The sequence below is a fragment of the Scomber japonicus genome, chromosome 2 (assembly GCF_027409825.1).
Source record: "Scomber japonicus isolate fScoJap1 chromosome 2, fScoJap1.pri, whole genome shotgun sequence".
Classification (NCBI taxonomy): Eukaryota; Metazoa; Chordata; class Actinopteri; order Scombriformes; family Scombridae; genus Scomber; species Scomber japonicus.
The window spans coordinates 22,663,523-22,680,742 of NC_070579.1; the positions used below are offsets into that span (position 1 = coordinate 22,663,523).

The window sequence follows — 17,220 nt, forward strand, 5'->3', positions numbered from 1 at the left end:
AAGCCATGAAAATGAATTAAAAAAAATAAAAATAAAAAAAACCTGCTGTTAAGTTGAAAGTGATGCTATAGTTGTTTGAATTTGTCCCCAATGAAATAAAAATGACCTTGACAATTTGGACAAGTGACACTTCTTTTGTCTAAACACAGGATGGCAATTTTATATTTACTCTTTCAAGTGCGTGGAAGTTAATCTGTAATCTGAGGTGATGAGTTAAACTTCATCTCATACAGGAGGAGTGAGACTTCAAACACTACTGAACGATGAGCACACACACTACAAATCATTTAAACTTAAATGGTAAACCTAACGTGAAACTCACTCAACTGAAAATCTGATTTATTTGTATTTTACTGAACATTTCTCTAACTTCCAATTAAATATATTATTATTTGAGATTGATTTTATTTTTCGCGATAACATTTCATGTGTTCTTTGAGTTAATGTGTGGCTGTCAGATGCTGTTCCATGAATAAACTGAACCATCAGCTATCTTAGCTGAAATACACTGGCAGACATAAATGCACCAGTCAGTTAAACCTCTTTTTATCATTGAGTTTAACATTTAACCTGTAAGTTAGTTAAACAAAGGTCACTGTTCAACTATTATAAACAGGTTGTTACTTGGACCAAAACAACAGATCATATGTGGTTACTCAGTCTTTGTGGGTTATTCAGGGCACACTCTACTAAAGGGAGAGGTAAACATTTTCCTTTTTTTTTTCAATTTTTACCGATATGATTCCAGGTACCCCAACTTTCAGCAGCTGTCATGGATTTTGGCACAGGAGTTGAATTTAAATATTTGAATATGTTTTACTAAATACTTATACAAACACATTGGTGAAGACATTTCTTGGTAAGGAATTTATTCCCAGATTGGTCACATAGATGTTCTGACTATGTGTAAAATCAGTGAATGTAATATATAGTAAACATAAACTTGGTAGTAACAGTGACCCACTAGTAATATAACTTAAATTTGCTACTGATAGATATCTAAAGTAACTAACCATTGAAATGCATTGATTTGCAAATCAGCCATTTAGCTTCAGTATTTAAATGACCTAAAGATTTACAGCGTGAAAAGGTATCAACTTTATTTGTAAACTCTGATAACTTTCAACAGATTACACTCGTTTGCACTGATCTCCTATAAATCGAGTGTGATACAGATGAATCTGTATGTGGCGCCGCGTGCAATGCCTGATAATACCACAAGAGGGCACCAAAAGCTGTGCATCTTTAAAATCCAGTTTGCAAGAGGAAGTGTAAAGACAAAGAGCACTGACAAATGAACCAATTATACCTGACTTGTTTTATTTAGTAAAATATATGGACATTAGCTGCATATAAAATGATGAATATTTGTAGCAGAAGAGCATGAACACAGAAGAGGAAAGGGACAGGATAACCACAGGAAAGTTTAGAAAGTTAAACGTTTAAAATATACAAAAATGGTAACAACCTGCTCACATACAGCTCACATGGCACCAAGACAAAACCAGCAGGAAACAGATCTGTGTCAAAGTGGTAAATGCACCGACAAACTCTACAGAGGAAAACAGGTATATACACACACAACTGATTGCCAGACGTCATGGCCAGATACCATGTGTTACACAACATGGTTTCTAGGACAAATAAAACCAGAGCACATTTCAAATATGACTATACTGTTGAGCTATTTCAGTGGCATGATTAGCAGATGAGCTGCTTGTTCCTCTTGTCTTTTTGTCGGGCCTTGTCGTGGCATTTCTGGGGCAGGGTGGCATCACTCTGGCTGAGCGTGCTCCGGGTCACTGTGGACATGCCGTCGACAAACTTCGTCTTGAACAGGACGTTGGCATTGGTGAACATGCCGTCCTTCAGGGACACCACCACAAACTGGAAGAATAGTTGATATTAATAATAAGAAAAAAGGTAACTGTAAAGTAAATGTTAAATGTGTTAACCACCAACTATCCAACATGCACATTAAAGTACAAGTAAAGATTTAAGGATTAGCACATGTATGCATTAAAGCAAGTGTTTTAACATACCTGGGAGTGTCTAAAATGTGTGCGCAGCATCTGTCCGATGTTCTGCGTGTGTGAGAGATCCAGCGCAGCATCCACCTCATCTAAGATGTAGATGGGAGCGGGCTTGAACAGCAGCATGGCCAGAATGAGAGACAAGGCCACCAAAGATCTAAAACAGACAGAAGCAGGTCTCTCAATAAAAAGTGACTCACTTCATCATCAGCTTTCATCTTTATTTTTACTACTATCTCAATAAAACAATGATCTTGCAGACCTTTGGCCACCGCTGAGCTCGGTGAGGTTCTCCTTCCAGGTGCTGCCCAAGGCCACTTTGAATTCAAGCCCCTCCAAAACACCACAGCCATGTGGAGGAGCCAGCTTAGCAGTGGCTCCTGGCAGCAGAGTGGAGAAAATGGAGCCAAAGTCCTTGTTCACCTGCAGAGAAAGGAAAATGTCAAATCTAAGTAACAGTAATAACTACAGGCAGCTTTAAGTGAGGTCCAAACCTGCAGGGCTGCTGGTTCAGTGAGAATATATGAAAGATTAAAAGCACAATGTTTTAGCTGTAACAGTGATCACAGGAGGAATGGAGGAACACAAATGGTCAATGAAAGTCCAGCTATTGACTTACTACTAAACAAAATAAGCAGAAAAGGAGAGGCAAGAGAAGAAGACAAAGTGGGTGATATAGATACAATCCTTTGTCACAGTAAATGTAATTCAGGGTTTTTTAACATGTAGTGGAAGATAACTACAAAACTGTTTGAGAAAATAAACATGTCAGGTAAATATGTGTGGAAATACCCAACAAATCAAGTTACTTTATCAACCCAAAAATCTTATAAAAATCAATATTAAGACTTTATATAATTACAATGAAACAGCAGAGAAATACTGATACAATAATACTAATACACTACTTTAAGCTAATATTAAAAAACAAGGGCTCCCACAGTATTTCATTAATGGCTGACAAAAGTATACTGTCTCACTGTGTAATGTCATATTGCCCAACGCTAAATGGAAGAGGTGCTGAAAGAGCGCAGACCTTCTGCCAAGCCACGTTGAGAGCCTCGTTCTTCTTCTCATCCAGCTCCTCGATGGTCTGCAGGATTTTTGCTTTGTCATTCTCCACAATCCTCTTCTTCTTCATCAGGTCATTGTACTGCAGGATGGACAATATCAGACAAGACAATTTTGGGGGACAGATTAAAAAAAATATCCAAAGCGGTAATTTCCGTTTTTACATTTGCCCCTTTATCTCCGTCCTCTCACCCTTTCCTCTGCCTCGTTCAGCATGTTCATGGCCCTCTTATTGACGTTCATCTCCAGCTTAGAGGTGGTCTCCTCCAGCTTCTTCAGCCGTTGGCCAGCCTCGCGGGGGTTGTTGGTCTTAAAGTCATAAGAAGTGTTGGGCTGGCCGAAGAACTGACGCTCTGCTGGGATCCAGTCGTTTTCCTCCAGCATCCGAGTGACCTGGAAGAAGAGAGAACAGCAGAAGGGGGGAGACGAGAAATGTTGAGAAGATCTAACGATGCTGGATGAAACTTCGATGAAACATGTAATAGTGCAGAGTGGAGTGAAAAGCTGATGGAGGCAAATTATTGTGTGAATACCTTGTCAGCAGCGTCCTTGCTGTCTTTGCGGTGTTTACTAATGTTGTGCTCGAGCTCCTTAATCTTCAGCTGGGCTTCGTTGTTCTGCTCCCTTACCTTGTTGGCTTCGGTGCTCTTCGCCTAGACCATTCAAGTGGATAAAAATCAAGTCAATTCATTAAAACTAACACAATCAAGAAAAGCCTTGTGTGAGGCTAAAGAACAAAATCCATACCTTGAGTTCTTTGTCCTGAACCATGATCACTTCTTTCTGTTTGGAAAGTTCCTCCTGGGCGTTACGCACTGCCTCCTGCACAGCAAGACAGAAAATGTGGAATGGTGAAAAAAGAATATTACCACAACTCAACGCATTCATCATGCCTGATGATGTTCGGTGCGTATTTTCTTTCCATACCTTGTTCTGAGATACAGTGCAGGCCATGCTGTCTATCTGCTCCTGAATTGCCTTCATGGCCTCGTCAACAGCTTGGATCTGCTGCTCATAACCAGCCTGCTCCTTCCGCAGCTCCTCCAGCTCCAGGGCCACAGCGTCAGATTCCTGCACACACGAGCAAGAAAAGAAATACCATCTATCAATTTACCAGAACTATCAGCGGATTCTGGATGTTTGTGAGACAGTTCCTACACAGAAAAACTAAATGTTTAGACTATGTGAAACACGTATCCAGAGTGTATGAGAAATGTAATTAAAGTAAATCACTGAGAGACTGTTTGTGTGGTCAGTGTACCTGCTGCTTCTGCTTCAGCTTCTTATTAAAGGCATCGGCTTTGGCCTTGGCAGCATTGAGTTTCTGCTGTGCGGCTTTCAGCTCCTTCTCCCTCTCTGCCTCAGCATTCTTCATCTTGTTCTCCAGCAACTTGTATTTTTCTTCAGCTCGCTTCTGCACATCCTTGGTGACACGCAGAGTCTCCTCACTCTCCTCTGGTTTAGTAAACACAAACACAGTTAAATTATCAAAAATTGAATTAGGATCAAAGCAGATTATTGTCCATTTTCTATTAGACCTGGGCATTGTAGATCTACAACTAACAACTATTTCTATTAATAATTATTATTTTGATTAATAATTTAGTCAAGGCATTGTCTAAAGTACCCATTATAATTTCTTGTTTTGCCTGAACACTCAAAAACTCAGACATTCAGTCAATCAGTTCATTAGTGGCATTTCTGCTTGACAAATTACCAACAATTAACTGATTATCAAAGTATTTGCATATTCATTTTTCAGTCCCTTGGCTATTTGGTTAAATGACTAATTGTTACAGCATTTTAAAAAGTGTGTTTGTCTCTCTCAGCATTCTCACCAATGGCCTTGCGCAGCCTCTCCAGCTGCTCTTGCTGCTGGTGGAAGGAGCTCTGCTGCAGCTTGGCCTGCAGAATCTGTTCTTCCTCCACCATCAGCTCATACTGCTGCTTTAGATGACGGTACCTAGAGGTGGAGTAGAGGGGAAAGTCAGTGTTAATCAGTTCTTGTCCTTTTCACGGCAAAAATACATAAGTCAGAAGACTTTTCATACAAGAGGAATGTCAATAAAGTGTCAAAAGCTTGCTATCGAATTGCTGATGAGATAATGGTGGGATTCATGGTGAGTTGAAATTTCTTGAGCAATTACATGGAAGTAGAACTAAAAAATACACTGTACATTTAAATCATTGCAGTGTAAATACATTGTGTGTGTCTGCATACTTCTCAGCAGTTCCCTTCAGTTTGGCCAACTCCTGCTCAGTTTGCTGCAGCTGGACTTCCTTTTCATTCAACTTGTCCTGAATGTCCTTCAGCTCCTGCAGACTGGCCAGCACTGACCCTGACTGGGAACGAGCTCCTGGAAGAGAAAAACAAGAAAAACTTGTTTAGTATGTTCACAGTGCCTTATGAAAAGCACCGGGGAGTTTTCAAATGCTTGAGTATGAGAAATGGTTTATTTAGAGTCGTGAAAATCATAACTGGCACTCTACATATAACAATTAAAACAGTTACACGACAGCAGTAATGCAAAACCACTCTAAGGCTTAAATAAAAATATTGGGTTGCTTTCTCATAACTCTGAAACAGCTTTAGTGGTTTTTGTTGATGGTTCACTGACACATAATCGTGTACATGTGTTCTTCTTGTTCTCACCTCCACTCAGAGTTCCCTGTGGGTCAAAGATGTCTCCTCCAAGGGTGACAGTCTTGGTCATCACCTGTTTATCAAAAGCCACTTTTTTGGCATTGTCCAGGGTGTCACAAACCAGCGTGGAGCCAAACACATACTCCATAGCCTTACGCAGGTCAGATTCATAGCCCACCAGGGACAGAGCCGTGTGGACGTTGTCTTTTCCGACCTGACAGAATAGGGAGAAAGGACGGAGAGAGTGACATGAGGAAGAGTCCAGATTGAGGTCAGCAAAGATAACATTTCTCCACACATTGATACAGTATAGACTAAAATAAACTGCACTATTAGAAAGGCAACGTTAACTCACCAGGCTCTTGGCGGTGTTGATCACTTTGTCATTGAGCGTCTTGGCAGAGATCTTGTTTAGAGGTATGATGGTGTATCTCCGCTGCAGCTCTCCCTTCTCCAGCAGCTTTTTACCCGTCGTCTAGCAAAGACAAAAATCACCAAACTCTGTTTAATCTAAAAATTAAATAAGAACATAAACATCTTAATAAGGCTGCAGTAAACCACTCTCACACCTACCTCTGTGTCGACTACGATGTTATAGAGTCGTCCTCCTGCCACCACCTGGAGTGCTGTCGCGTAAGAGACATCAGGGACTGAGATCAAGTTGGCGAGCAGTCCCTTCACTTTGCTGCGGTCCCATCCTCGCTCAGGGTCCCTAAAAGACATTAAAAAACAAAAACATACTGCGACTAAGCTCATTTCACTGACACCTTTTTTAAAACAAGGCAACATGATCAAAGAGTGGTGAGATTTGTATGGTAGAGTATGATCCTTACCATAACATAGCAGGTGATGTTCTATTTAATGATTAAGGCTTCATAAATAAGTCATCACCCCATGATACATACATATACTTATTATAATTAGGAAGCAATGTGATCATCCAGTCAAACCAAATCTATTATTGATCTTTATGTATCATATAACCAGATAACTGCCAGTTCAGACAGCTTTCCTGAAGATAAAGTAAGCCCTGCACGCTCACACAGGTGTTTCAATTATTCTAGCTGATTTAACTGCAAGACTCAGCGCACATAAACTCTCTTTGCATGACTGACATCTAATGGACCCTTTTCATGGCAGAGATCTCGACTTGTGAGGAAGCAGGAAAAGCTAATAATAACATTAACAATTGCTCTATAAGTGAGTGAGCATGCAAAATGAATGAGCGCTGGTACTGCCTCACCTAAATGTCAGGCCATTGTTGATGTTAGTGAGTACATCTGTGATTTTCCTGCATGACATGTCAAAATCTCTGCCATGAAAAGGTTCGATTAATTCTCCTCCTAATTTATTTTATTTTTAAACTTGTAGCTCATGGTTCTTTTAATTAAAGCTGGGTAATAAATAAATATAATAGATATATTGTTGGGTATCATACTACTTCTCAAATGTATTTTTCCAGGTTATTACACTTAAAGGTGCTATACGTCCATACAGGTGTTTCCACTAATCTGGCTGATAAGACATCTGCTCCGGTTGAACTGAGATCTTTTTCTTTTTTTTTTTTCTTTTTTTTTAAACAGCAGGCATTTCAACTTGTTATAGTAGGAAAAGCTTATGTGTTATTAAAAGCTCTGTTCTATTCAAGTACTCCAGTAAGTCACAACAGTTTGACAGTGAGGCAGCATGCACAATACTAGGACCCAGCCATCAGCCACCTTATTATTTACACCTGTGCATTTCTTACTGTGACATGTCAAAATGACAATTAAGTGAAATTAACGTTGTAAATGTCCCACTTGAACAGTAAAAAGCATACAAGTACAGTGTGTACAGCTCACAAAGTTTCAGTATACAGAATATGATGATCGCAGCAATTTCTCAACGTAGCTACACGCAACTGCAACCTGATAATATGTCTAATTAACTGTAATAATTGAAAACACCTGCTGTGTGGATGTTAATAATCCTTTTGAATGATTATGTAGTTCTGATTTTTTTAAAGGGCTGTTATCAGTAGCATAACCAAAGTAGGAACATTCACATTCTAAGTATACTGTAACTGTACAGTAAAACGAATGAGCAATTTCATTTAGTAAACCCTTACTTGTAGTCAAAGCGCAAGTTGGGGAAGCGAGACACGAGGCGCTCATAGGTCTCTTTAAGTGAAGTGACTTCTTTGGACAGCTGTCTTCCTTTGTCCAACAGACTCTCCTCCTTCCCATCTGCATACATACAAACACAGACCCCAAACATCAATGCAAAATAAAGTTAACAATAATAAGTACAAAAAAGTCTTTATGCTCTCACAAATAACACACACAGTACCTTGATAGTTGAGTTTGGCTAACTCAGCCTGCAGTTTCCCACTGTTGCTTTTCACAGCTTGCAGGGCGTCCTGATCTTTTTTGTAGCCGCTGTCCATTTTTTTCACCTCTGCCTGTTTTGTCTTCAGCTCAGCCTGGGCATGCTTCAGGGTCATTTGGGCCTGGACAGAAAGAAAGAGGATAGAGTCAAGATAAGATTAACTCTGTTAGAAATCTATCATAAGACTATTATAATGACAGAGATCAAGTCTGTTCAAGTTTGAGAAACAATGTACTTACGAAGTATATTGAAACCACTTGAAAACCTGACATTCAATATAAACTGGTAACCTGATATATTTCCTCACCAGCTTGGCGTCAGTGTCAGCCTTGCTCATGTCATTCTTGCAGGTCATCATCTGCCCAGCCAGCGTGGCCTCCTCTCCATCCTCATTGGTGGACAGACCTGCAGACACAGCCTTAAAATGCTGCTCAGCTGCATTAAGAGCAGCATTGTCTTTCTGCCCTTCCTCCTGTACAGCCTGAAGCTGCTCTGTCAGCTTAGAAACCTCTTTTTCTTTAACCACAAGCATCTTCTTGTCCTAAAGATGGAGGGAAAGCAAACAATTGCACACTTTTAATAGATTGCCCCTTTCTCCAGATGTTAACATTGGAATAATGTAGATGGATTATGGGGAAAATCTGCAGTGTTGTCCCATTACCTCCTCCATACTCTTAACAAGCTCTTTCCTCTTCTTGGTTTCATCTTTAAGATTCTGTTTTTTGACATCAAATGCACTTTGAGCTTTGGCATCCACACGTTGAACATCAGCCAAAGTTTCCTCCAGAGATTTTAATACTCCATTCACCTCCTTCAAAAAGGCACAGATAAGAAACAATCAGGGACAAAACAAAGTGATTCAAGATTCCATATTGCAGTTTGATTAAAGACTGTATGATATTGTACAACATATAATTCTGGAAAAAAAAAACACACCAGCCAAAAAGATCATATGGGTGAAAAGACCTTTTCTTTGGAAAAGTAAGATTCAAATGAACCCTCAAACCACTCAGCCAATGAACGTTCCCATTAATCACTTTAAAAAAGGTATTAAAGTGTAAAGGCCTTTGAGTTAACTAATAAGAATACAAACTGTTGCAAAATCAATAAAATTAGGATCTTAAAGTTTTGACCAGTCTACCTGGTCTTTTTTCTTCTGTAGCTCCTGAATCTGGGCTGACAGCTCCTGGATTTTGCTCTCGTTTTCGGCCATGCTGGCTTGCATTTTGTTGATGTTGTCCTGCATCACCTTCAGATTCTCTGCTGACTTCACCTTGGTCTCCTCTGCGCACACAAACAACCAGGCCACATACAGCCTTGACAAGTGCTGAATTTCACGCATGAGTTTCTGGTACTCCAGATACGATGATCTTTCCTGCAGAGAGGGACATTTTTTGGGGGGGAAAAAAGACATAGCATTGAAAACAGAAAGTGTGCTTTTGTGGTCATATTTCAGACCAGTGAATGAAATGTAAATGAATCTTATAGTCAACATACCTCTTGCAGTTTCTGCATGGTTGGGGTAATTTCCTCATCCAAAATCTGAAAGAGCAATCAAAGGAAATGGTTAAATACTTAAACATTAGCTGCAGCTACAAAGCTCTTCACTGAAGAAGTCAAAATGAGTTTGGATGTGTAACATACAGTCTGAATCTCCTTAAGCTTGGCCTCTTTCTTCTCAATGGTCTTCTGAGCACTGATCTTTTTACATTCATACATCCTGGTTCCTGCTGCCTCCTCAATCATGGCCAGGATCTGAAAGAAAGGAGAAACTCATTATTGGAGGAACCAGATAAGGCAGCATTGTTTGAGTGGAGTGGAGCTAGTAAGAGTTCTACTAGTAAGATATGTTTTACCTCTGGTGGTTTCATATTAAGGACTTTGGTGATCCTCCCCTAAAAATATTGAAGACATTGTGATATAAAATGTACACATTAGTTTGAAAGATGTGATTAGCACTGCTACAACAGAAAAGTTGTACAAGTTGTACAAGTACAAGAAGTTTAAAGCTGAAAGCCTCCTTCCACAGACACAGGACTGACCTGCATGATGAGGAAATGTGGGTTGTTGACGTTGAGGCCAACTGAGCAGAACAAGTCCTGCACCCTGGTGTTGTTGGCATTGACCCCATTGATGAGGTATTTGTTTCTGCCACCAATTACCACCTTGAAAACAGAAGGGGAAATGTGCAAAAGTTTCAGTATTAGTTTTACAGTCAAAAACGTTGTACAGAAATGACAGAGCCTTCAAAAATCATGGTGTCTTTTTCTTTCCCCACCTGTCTGGTGATGGTGATCTCATCATGGGTTTCAAACCCCAGAGGACTCTGGCTTTTGTTGGAGTTGTCAAAGGTAATAGACACAGTGGCCTTGGTGATACCACCCTGTCCATTTTTGTAAACCAAGTCCTGGAGGTTGGAGGCTCGAACCTTTCAAGTGAAAATGAAACAAAGGGATGCATGTAGGCCAATACAGCAGTGTGAATGAACCTGGCTAACATTAAAGGATAGGTTCACAATTATTCAAGTCTATTTTAACAGCCAGGTCTCCATAGTGAACAGTTAACAGTGTGCAGTGGGTTTCCCCTACTGTAATCATTCCTCCTGTTCATACTGGCTATTAAAAGATCCCCTTCAAATGTGCTTTCAGTGTAAGTGATGGAGTCCAAAATGCAGTGTGTCCACACAGACATTTTGTGCAGAAATGTATTTAAAAGTGTATCTGAAGCTTACATGAGACTTCAACAGTCGGAGTTAGCCATATCAAGTGGACAACTGCCGCATGTACAGTCTTTCTAGCATCAATTTCCCCAGACAGTGTTTACATGTTAAGCTGCAGTGGAAGTAAAGTAACAAAATGAGGGACTTTGGCACTAAAAAGACTGTAATGTGGACAGAGGTTTACTCGATTTAATTCATTTGAAGAGATTCAAATTTGCGAACTGGTTTGTTCATGAAGCACAGACAATGAGGATGCTACTGACGACACATATTTAACTTACTACCACTGCTATACAAAATTTACCAAATTATTAAGTCAAATACGGTGTAACTTCCGACCTATAGCCTTCTCACTCGCAGTAACTTCGTCGCAGATAGCATACTTACATGACTTAGATTGGAAATGCCCAAAAGAAAACATATAGAGTCCAAAATATTCGACTTTCCGCTGCCGTTAAGTCCTGTGATGGCGTTGAACAGCGGGTCAAAGCCATTGATCTCGGTCCTCTGCGCGTAGGACTTGAATCCATCAAGGATAATTGACTTGATGTGCATCTTTAAGCTATGCTCTTTCTGGTGTTTCAAATACAAACTCAATAACGTAAGAGAAGCACTAGGATTCAACCCAGTGTTTACAGCCGAAAACTGCGTCCTCCTCTCTTCTAACTTGAATTTTGGCGGCAGGCATAAAGACCGCTAGTCCGTCCTCTCTGTGCCGGAAACCGGACAAAAAATGTAAGGTATCTTCACACGATGTGATAATGAATTTGATATGATAATCAAGGAATAGATATTAATGACTCACAATTTGAAATTAATATGCTGAAGACACAGCTTCATATATATTAAAATATATATGATTTGTATTTTCGTCAGGCAGATTTTAAGGCAACTAAATGCCTCTGACTCCCAGTTGAAATGTTTTGGCGCCACCCTTAGGTACAAAACTGAACCAAAGGTGTAATGAAGAAAAGTCGTCCAGTGTCAGTGGAGTACCTGAAAAAACCATTAGTAATAGCCTGTGATTTAGATTTAGAAATGATGGTTTGCAGAGAAACTGTTCAGCAACGATGGGTAAAACTGTTACTGCTACAAATATTTTGATAATAGCCGCCTACTGTTTTTAATATTCTAATCCTAACTCTTCAATGTTAAATAAAAAAAACTAAAACTATAGGCTACCGTTCATGACATTACAAAGCAAATTCTACATAAAGTGAAATGGACCCAATAGAAAAGCAAACTTTACTCTTATTGATATTGAGCTCTACGACTCTTTAGTTGAGATGCAAAAAACAAAACTAACACAGGCCCAAACACATTTTAAAATAATTATAGGCCGATATTACTAATCTGCAACCCTTTGTGTATTTTTATTTTTTGCTCCTCTCATAAATTATTTTGATTTTATTGAAATTTATTTAAAAACCTTTTTACACAATCCTTTTACAGAAGTTTTTTTATTATATCATAACTGAATTCCTCTTTTTGTTCTTCATACTTGTTTATGTGTTACTGTTTGTTTGTTTGGTTTTTTTTAAATGTGACTGTTTTTGCCCCCATGAATAATTTCAAATATTTAACAAAGATGATGACTACACATGATGGTTTTTACTGAGGGCCGAAGCAGGCAAGGTATTTTAAATTGTTTTATTTGTTCTCTGTTTGAAATTCAGAAATGTTTTCTAGTTAAGAATTTAAAAAGACAACAAAAGTGGATCATAGGCTACAGTTTTGCATACATTCAGCAGAGTTTAATGCAAGACGAGTTATTCCTTCATGGTACAGTTTTATGAACTTCAAACACACACATACGCACACACAATCATCGTCTAATTCCTTTATCCATCCAGTGGCACCGGACACATGGATAGACATACCAAATTCAGTGCATAAAAACATATTTGTGACAGAACTTGACAGTCTCCTTTGTTGAAGTATAAGTCTGTGGGCTTGATGTAGGCCCAATCAAAGTTCAGCAGGTTCAGTGACATCTGACAGTGCGTGTCGCAGACAGCAACCAGGGCACGCACAAAAGAGTATTTGGCTGAGCAGCTGACAGCCGTCACTGTGCGCACCTTGTCAAAGTGCAGCAGGAAACAGGGGTCATCCTGAAGGACAAACAGACACAGCATGAGATAGTAATATTTGTAAAAAACAAAAAAACAAAAACAAAAAAAGCCATTTAATTTGTTTGGCACTTCAAATCAAAGCATAGGCCTACTGCTTTCCAGAGACAGTGCACCGGTCATCTAATGAATTAAAATGTGTTAATAAAAGTTAGCTGTAAATAAAAGATGGCAAGACTGCGGTGAATTAATTTAATCTATTTTAAAAACTACAGCATTAAAAAAAAGGAGCCGGATATATGAACTGGCTTCATAAGACGATGAGAAAGAAGTAGTAGTAGTTTCGAGCAATTTCTTGTAACATTATTGTCATTCACGTGTGTTATTCACAGACACCTTACCTCTCTATAGGAAACTAAGGGGACTGTACCAAATAAGGCAATACTAAGCAAGGACGTTGAAATTAAATTTGGTTAATCACCACATCAGGGTCCCGTCCGTCAATCAGAGTGAGATCGTACAGGGACCAGATCTCTGTCCTCATGTAGGAGTCCTGTATGCTGCAGCGCTTGGTATGGGACTTCTTGGACACAGACTTTGTCTGAGATACCTGACATTGCACGATAGATAACTGCACCACTTGATTTTTTGCAACTGCAGAAAAATGGGAGAAAACAACAAACACAGTTTTTCAAGTAAATAGGTGCAGCACCGCACTGGACACATCTGCAATGAAAGTCTAGCCTGCACAAGAATCGTTTCAAGGCTTTTACACTTCACACAGAAAGTGTAATATAGGATAGTAGGTACAAGGCCTCACTACAACCAAAATAATGTTGTATTGTCCTGCAAAAGAATAACGATTGTAAAATTTGAAAGAGAAATGTGAAATCATGTTTAATATTTATCCCCGAAAACGTGTTGTTTTTTATTGATCAGATAAATGAAATAAAACGAATGCGTCAAATAAAAAATAGTTTACCTGAGACACAGAGGAAATGTCTTCCCTGCAGTGGCTCTTCAATCTCAATAAATTCCACGAGTCTCTGTTTTGCAGGTCGGAATAAAACTCTCTGCATCTCCTCCCTCAGAAGAGAAGACATCACCGGAGAGAGGAAGACGAGAATTAAGGTTTAATTGCTTAATTAATTGCGCCACAAAAGCCTCACAAGAACAGAATTTGTGTGAGAGGAGAGAGAATGAAAAGAGTCGAGAAAATCCAAAGAGATAACAAAAAATATCTAACAAGGACTGTGACACTGGATAACACTGAAATCTGACAGCAGACGGGAGAGAGGTGGTGATGTTTCCTCTGATCAGACCTCATGAAACACACACACACACACACACACACACACACACACACACACACACACACACACACACACACACACACACACACACACACACACACACAATCCACTCTGCAGCAATCAGATTTGATGATCCTTTAATTTTCCAAGTACTGTCTTTGTACTAACTTGCTCAGGAGGGATTCCTTAGAATAGGAGGAATTAAAGCCCAGTCTCTACATCATTTAAACCATTTATTGCTTCAGTTATGATCCATTACAATGCTGATCCTGATATTGGCTAAACTTTCCTGCAAATCATTTCAAAGAGTCTTAGATTTGTATTAACTTCAGAGTGAGTTTAACACTAAGCACACATGCATACAGTTTTTTATTATGGTTGTATGTGATTATATGTCCTAATCTTAACCTAAACCATATAAGGTTAAAACATATTATTTAATAATAAAAATATTATTAAATAATATTTGGGTCACCCAAAAATAATATTTTTCCAAATTGGGGATATGGATTTTGTCGCTAACTGGACAAGCCATTCCCTATTAAATGATCTTAAGTCTGAAATGTGTCACCAAAAGTAGCCTATATGAAAGACCACATACACACAAACACACAGAGACTTTCTCTATTTCCTCTGTCTTTCTGTCTCCTCTCCACTCAGTCGAATATAAATGTTGCTATATGGCACTGTGCCCAATGTTTATCTGTGATTAAACGGTTGTTGTGTGGGAAAAGGATGTCTCACAGCACTCTGCATGGTTTCCATTACCCTGTTGTAATTCAATCTCTGAGAACAGGTACAAGTGGGGTAGAGCACTTTAATGGGGGTTTTACAAGCACATAAAGGATGCTACGCTTCTTTACAGTGATCATGGCTCTACAAGACAATTTCCTGGATGTATAGATAAGCAGAGACAACATAATATTTATACCTTTTAGTTCCAGTTAATTAAAGGCAGGTCAAAGCAGCACAGGAGGACTTTTTTTTCCATATAAACATGAATCAGACCAAAGTGGGAAAGACTGTGGCTCGATTGGATTTGTCACATTTGTTCCAGGGCTAAGTGCTTTATTGTTGTTGTCGATGGTTTTTTGTGGGTGTTCACTTGAAAGCCTTTTTACCACTGAAATGGAAAGATGAGCAGATGGGCAGGAAGTAGGGAGGGAAGAAAATAAGAAGTGTTGAATCTCATGAATAACACATGAGGTGTATTGTACTTACTTATGTCTGTCTTATGCTTAGAGAGGATTTGAGCTTTGCACTGTAATTGGAGAAAACCCAGGAATAGAGAGTCATTTTTATAATGTATGGTGGAATAAACAACAATATAGGCTGTAATGACTTCCCATTTGTATTCAATGGAAAAGCTTTTTCTATATCTATATATATCAACATAATCATGATTTATGCAAGCATTCCTCCTGACATTGCAGTTTATGGAAACCTGCAGGTGAGTGTGTGAAGCACTTATAGCAATTATAATACTGTTATCACACAGACACGATAAGAGGAGTTTGAAAAGAGAAGGGTGCATGATTAAAAAAGACAAAGAGACAGTTTAGGAGTAAAGTCAGAGGAGCTGCGAGCAAGGATGAAGAGTCTGGAAGGCTGGATGAAATTAAGGAAGCTGAGGAGAGGAGGAAGCAAGATGGAAAACATAATATGTCTGTAAATTATAATCAGGAAACAGAAGAAAAGACAAGGAAGGATGCAGAGGAAGAAGAGTGTGAAATTATACCAGTGAAGGAGAAGCTGAGGAAGCAAAAACAGGAACAGAAGACCTAAAGAAGAGATTCAAGAAGGTGAATGTAAAGTTGTGGAGAGGAGTAAAAGAAGGAATAATACGGATTATGCACAAAGAGGTGCTGGGGTGGAAGGAAAGATGACAACGGAGAGAAAATAATAGACAGGAAAAGGAGAAGAATCCTTAAGAAAAAGATAATGACTAATCCAAAACAAACCAAGAGAGAACTGAAATGATGATGGAGACGTGAGAACAAGTGTGCGAGGGAGGCAGATGGAGTTCACAGAGAGGAAGTAGGTTGAAGGAAGTGAAACTCTGACACGCTGCAGAGGTATAATGAGTCCAAACAGAGTGACAGAATTAATGAGGTCGGCTCTGCTGTACGTTAAGTAAACTAGAAAAGAGTGCAGGAAAACACTTTTATTTCATTCTCAAGCTTTAAGGTGGTTTAACTTGTGAAAACAGGAGCATTTATGTATGGATTTTACAAAAGTATTTGGAGTATTTGATGTGATATTTTGATTTTTACAGGTTCTGTTTTTCCAAGTCTGAATCAAAAATCATTTGGCTTGTTCATACTGACCATTATTTACAATGTAAGTGATGGGGGACAAAATCCACAAGCTTCCTTTTTTGCATCTTTTAAATGTATTTAAAGGTTTATTTCAATTGAATCTGAATCCAAATGAGTAAAATCAAGTCAATATGTTTCCTAATTAGAGTCTTTACGGTCAAATTCCTTCCATACTTCCACCACAGCTCTACAGAGAAAAGTGGGAGTTTTACTAAAAAATACTTTATTTCACTAAATCAGATGGCTGAAGTCTCATATAAGCTTCCAGATAAACTTTTAAATACATTTTTGCATGAAATGACGACTGGATTTCAGCCCCCATCACATAGAAAGCACATTCGAAGGGGATCTTTTAATAGCCAGTATGAACAGGAGAAATGATTACAGTGAGTAAAGCCTGTTTCAGTGTTCATTTAGGCGCCTGACTGTTATTTTAAGACAGACTTAAAATTGTGAACCTATCCTTTAAATTATTTGTACAGACTGAAAAAAGATTTGTGATCCAATGAGACATAGACTAACACTTCCATTTTCCAAATTTTAGCCTTTTGTCAGCCCATGACTATTGTTCATTTGAGAGATTGTGCCTTTTTTAAACTCTAGTTGTATGTCTTTATAATAAATTACACTTATGTCTTGTATAACTATCAAGTTGCTTGCAAAAATGTCACCATTGTCATTATCAT

General features: G+C 38.8%; 2 protein-coding genes across 2 annotated transcripts; both read right to left on the reverse strand.

Moving 5' to 3' along the window:
• Nucleotides 1-1,421: 1,421 nt before the first annotated feature.
• On the reverse strand, nt 1,422-11,484 carry smc2 (structural maintenance of chromosomes 2). The gene is made up of 25 exons (XM_053329795.1): nt 11,222-11,484; nt 10,394-10,543; nt 10,158-10,280; nt 9,972-10,010; nt 9,760-9,870; nt 9,613-9,657; nt 9,257-9,490; nt 8,777-8,926; nt 8,423-8,656; nt 8,077-8,236; nt 7,856-7,973; nt 6,322-6,460; nt 6,104-6,223; nt 5,758-5,962; nt 5,326-5,461; nt 4,943-5,067; nt 4,366-4,559; nt 4,032-4,175; nt 3,852-3,926; nt 3,638-3,757; nt 3,297-3,497; nt 3,070-3,186; nt 2,296-2,456; nt 2,043-2,190; nt 1,422-1,887 (listed from the first exon to the last, which is right to left on the reverse strand). The coding sequence occupies exons 1-25, from the start codon at nt 11,387-11,389 to the stop codon at nt 1,702-1,704; spliced, it is 3,603 nt and encodes a 1,200-aa protein (XP_053185770.1). The 5' UTR covers nt 11,390-11,484; the 3' UTR covers nt 1,422-1,701.
• Nucleotides 11,485-12,675: 1,191 nt separating this feature from the next.
• On the reverse strand, nt 12,676-14,006 carry exoc1l (exocyst complex component 1 like). The gene is made up of 3 exons (XM_053326598.1): nt 13,886-14,006; nt 13,385-13,557; nt 12,676-12,945 (listed from the first exon to the last, which is right to left on the reverse strand). The coding sequence occupies exons 1-3, from the start codon at nt 14,004-14,006 to the stop codon at nt 12,676-12,678; spliced, it is 564 nt and encodes a 187-aa protein (XP_053182573.1).
• Nucleotides 14,007-17,220: the final 3,214 nt, after the last annotated feature.